General features: G+C 43.1%; 1 protein-coding gene across 1 annotated transcript in view; it reads right to left on the bottom strand.

The window, feature by feature from the left end:
* exoc3 (exocyst complex component 3) overlaps positions 1–3,058 on the bottom strand; it is a gene marked incomplete in the record, with an annotated part of 11,873 nt that extends 8,815 nt beyond the window's left edge. The window contains 3 exon segments of the mRNA XM_035671031.1: positions 710–882; positions 998–1,217; positions 2,064–3,058. Coding sequence (XP_035526924.1) covers positions 710–882; positions 998–1,217; positions 2,064–2,207 — 537 coding nt within the window.
* Positions 3,059–4,219: the final 1,161 nt, after the last annotated feature.

Genomic DNA, 4,219 nt, shown 5'->3' with positions numbered 1-4,219 from the left:
GCTATGACTTGACTTGACTTGACTCTCACAAAAATGACTCGGGACTTGCTTGAGACTTGAAGGTTAAGACTTGAGACTTGCTTGAGACTTGCACATGTGTGACTTACTCCCACCTCTGGCCTGTAGTGTGTCGTCAAATTTGGACTTTTTGCCAAGAAACATAAAGTTGTTGTAACATGCACATTATCCAATCTGTGCCAAATGTCATATGTTCTATTAGAGGCTTGGCCTGAACACATGTACATGGAAAATTCAGTCATATTTACAGCAACACGTGTTTGTGAAATTTTCTTGATCTCGGGGTCTGCGCATGACATTTTGGCGCATAACAAGGGCAAGTTCATCACTGCTTGCAGCTTTAACTATAGTTATTTTTATTATTAGATGTGAGACTGTGACACCATTTCTCAGGAACCACAGTGTAAACGCCTTTTTAAATTATACAATATAAACATGTTGTCAGATTTTTGTTCTGATAGTCAGACTGTAATTAAATTAGTTAAAAAGTTTAAGAATTTTACTGTAAGTCTACAGTTAATTATTTGCACTTTCGATCGATATATAGGGAGAGAAACATGTGAAATATGCAGACTGCCCATGGCAGGAAGTTTCAACAGCACAGGTATCAGATCAGTTGATCTCTTAGATAATACGCAGAATTTAAAAATGTTATTGATATGTATGACATTCATATGTCACTTGAACTTACGTCTTCAAAGTAGTTGGAGATGAGGTTCATATCACTTGTGTTCTTGCTGTCCATACGGTACTGCTCATACATGAGGTCATCTCGTGAACATTCCAGCTCCATCAGCTTCCTGTGAGCCTGCAGCAGCTCTGCCTGCTCAATCAGCTCTCGCGTCTCTGTCACAATCTCCGGTACTGTACACACAGCGCAGTGGCAAACAGACACACAGTACTTAGAGCAACAGAAAGCAGAAGAGAAATCTTTGTCTGTGATATAGCCAAGATCTATCTAGAGTTGAACTAAGCTTACCAGAGAAAATGTTCTTAAGGTTCTCCACAGCGGAGGCCAGCTGACTGTGTTGAACTACAGCATCCTTGACATCTTTCAGGTTCTCTATGGTGTTGATGCTCTGCCTCCAGTCTTTGCTCACGTCAGCCAGTGAGCCCTGGATATCTTTGACATCCAGCAGGGCACTGTGCAGCTGGGTCAGTCCAGTGCGAACACCATCTAGCTGGGATTGGATGGCTGCCTGAAGGATAACAGAGGGTATCAAGATACAGATAATATTGATAATTACTGAAGTTATTAATAAGCTTTTTGTGTCAATTGATCATAATCAGCTTAGGCATATGGTAAATGCTTGCTTTCTTACTGAGTATGTGTCACGTTACCATGTAGAACCCAAACGTGACTGTGACACAGATGAACCGGATGTAAAAAATGAAATTATTTAAAGCAACTGCAAGGAACTTTCATTCGTGTTGATTCTGGCGGCCCCTGTGGACAAAAGCGATTTGTTCTTTGCAAGTTTTTGTAAGTCACATAGCCTGTTAAAAACTCACTGTAGTATGTTTAATCATTCCTGTTGTCACAATTTGAGCCAGATACAGAGAGTCTAGAGGTAAGGTAAAGTCCCAACATGAACATATTATTTTAACATTTAAAAGTTGCCCTTCAGAGTTAAACATACCAAGATTTTTGCAGAACCTTAACATGAGGAACAGAAGTGAAATTGCGAAGATGGAACTGGCAATGGGAAAAGTCAGGGAGGAAACACTGGGACTGGGCAGGATAGGAAGACAATTTTGTTTCAGTGAAATGACATGAAGTTAACTTTATTTATTGTTATTGTGACATTCAAACTTTATTTTTGACCTTCATTTGCAATTAACAATTATTTTTGTGATTGTTCCCTGGTTCAAGCTTTGGTGAGGAATTACATTTTTTTTTATCATTTTAAATAGAATATCTTTGGGCTGTTGATATTTGTAGAGAAACAAAACAGCTGTCGCTGAATAGAGCAGTGAGTAAGTTGATGTGTAAAATGAAAGTCTGTGTGTACTGAACTATACTGTACTGTGTGCCAACACATCACCTTCAGCCTGGCTTCCACAGAGGCCTTTTTGCGGGCCTCTCTTCTTCTGTACTGCTCCACTTTGTCCAACTGGTCCGATCGCTGCAGCATCCCTGCCACACGCTGCACTGCTGTGGCAACCGCCTCCCGACTTGTCTCCTCCATAGTGTTGCTCAGTAGTATTAAGTACCTGTTGATTCCAAAAGCTTCGTGCAAACGCTTGTGACCTGAAAGAAAAAATACAGACTGTCACAAGTAAACCTCCTGCACATCAGAAACTTTTTAAAAGACTTTTTCTGGGGCATTTCTGCATGTTTTTTTTCATAGTGACAATAGCAAGACACAGTAAAGGAAGGGATGAACAGCTGCGAAACTAAACAGCTATATGACAGCTATGATGTTGGCTGTTACAGGAACTGTGAAAAATACAAATGCAGATCCCATTGTCCTAAACTTTTATTTTTGAATTTTATGCATCTTATGCTCTTTATACTGTGACCGTTTTCTCATATATTGCCCCGCTTACAATATCACAATATATCGCAAGTAGGGATGGACCAATATTTCGGCTGATAGTTGCCTTGTTGACTGACATCGGCCTATTTGCCAATAAGATGGCATTTACTCATATCAGTTTATCTTTTGCGTTGCATCAATTTTGCACTGGTTAAATGTCGTGTTTGGTATTTCCAACTAGGACTGACACAAATTTCATGCAAATATTGACATGCTCCATGCAGCAGCACGGCCAGTTCAGTCAGCTCTGTGTCTCACAATGAGAAGAGAAATACACTAAACTGCACCAAGGCAGAGACTTATCTTTGTAGATTTGTCTCCCGGCACAAAGGGTAAATAAATAATAATGATTCACAATCTGTGCATCCCTATCCAAGAATTCTATAATTTGATGTTGAAATATAAGAGAAAATACAGCCATCAGACATAACATGCAGTCCAATACCAACAACCTGCAATGCACTGTGTGTTCTGACACCTTTCTATCAGAACCAGCATGAACTGTTTCAGCAGTTTGAGCTACAGTAGCTCCCCTCCTCGCGCTTGGACTCGAGACCAACGGGCAACCTTCCCGCCCGCGGCTCCAGCGATGCACCTGCAAGCCCTGGACGGCCTGCCTGCCATTGCACGTTCACGCCCATTTGATCGCACGGCGGGTACCCGACTCGTGCAGGACAGAACCGACAAGCGCTGCCACCGTGTCCGAGATCGACCAACCTCCGTCTAACCATCGACACATGTGGCTTAGAGTGCGGGAAGAGTGCGCTCAAGATCCTCGCCACCGCGTGCCGCATCTTTCTTCGCCGTTCGTGGAACATCCAACAGTTGAACAGCCGACAAAATGTCACGCCCGTTGCTTAATCCACGTAGCGTCCCACCGACTGACAGGCAGCCATGATACACCAGATAGATCCCCAGGAGTTTCACCTTCAACCCAAGTGCAGTGCTATCAACTGTTAATTGGCCGATCCGGTTACACAGAGATACCGATTGGTTCTCTTTCTTACAACAATCACTACTCTCCTCTCCATCTTTGTTATGATTCAGCTCCTCCTGCCTCTTCACGTGCTTGAACACATCGTACTTGTCGAAGCGAACCGTCGAGTTACACGCTTGCCCCACTCCGCTGAATCCTAGGACACAAGATGAAGAGGACTCGGTACTACACCTCTCGTTGTCACACACAACAGTCCCATCACTGGACCACTCATTCCTCCACATTGTCACTGTATGAGGCCCGCGCCGCGGGACCATGTGCTCGACCCGGGGACCTCCACCACTCACCAAACGACGACATTCACACCGACTCTTCGTATCCTTTCTTTACTGTCGCTTACATCGGCTTCACCTAAGCTTTTTCGACCGTGTAGCGACCGAGTACGCTTAGGTTACAAATTTAACGTTACAGGGTGACAACGTAATGACAGCTACGAACGCGAGCGGTTTAGCTAACGTTAGCAGGTACTTTTAGCAGAAGCCGTACAAATTATTCAGTGTGACATAAGGGTCAAATATAACATTAGATACCCTAACAAATGATTTTAAATCCCCCAGCCTAATAAATAATACAGCATAAGCTAACTGAAGTAACCCCAACGGAGGGGGTAGGTCAACTAAAACCACAACCCTATGAGGACAGCACCCTGCGCAAAAAACTTAAC

This window comes from Morone saxatilis, unplaced genomic scaffold, assembly GCF_004916995.1.
Source record: "Morone saxatilis isolate NCDOM2014 unplaced genomic scaffold, NCSU_SB_2.0 Contig23, whole genome shotgun sequence".
NCBI classification, from domain to species: domain Eukaryota; kingdom Metazoa; phylum Chordata; class Actinopteri; family Moronidae; genus Morone; species Morone saxatilis.
Note: the sequence above shows the minus strand (reverse complement) of the source record. Positions and strands in the feature narration are given on the sequence as shown.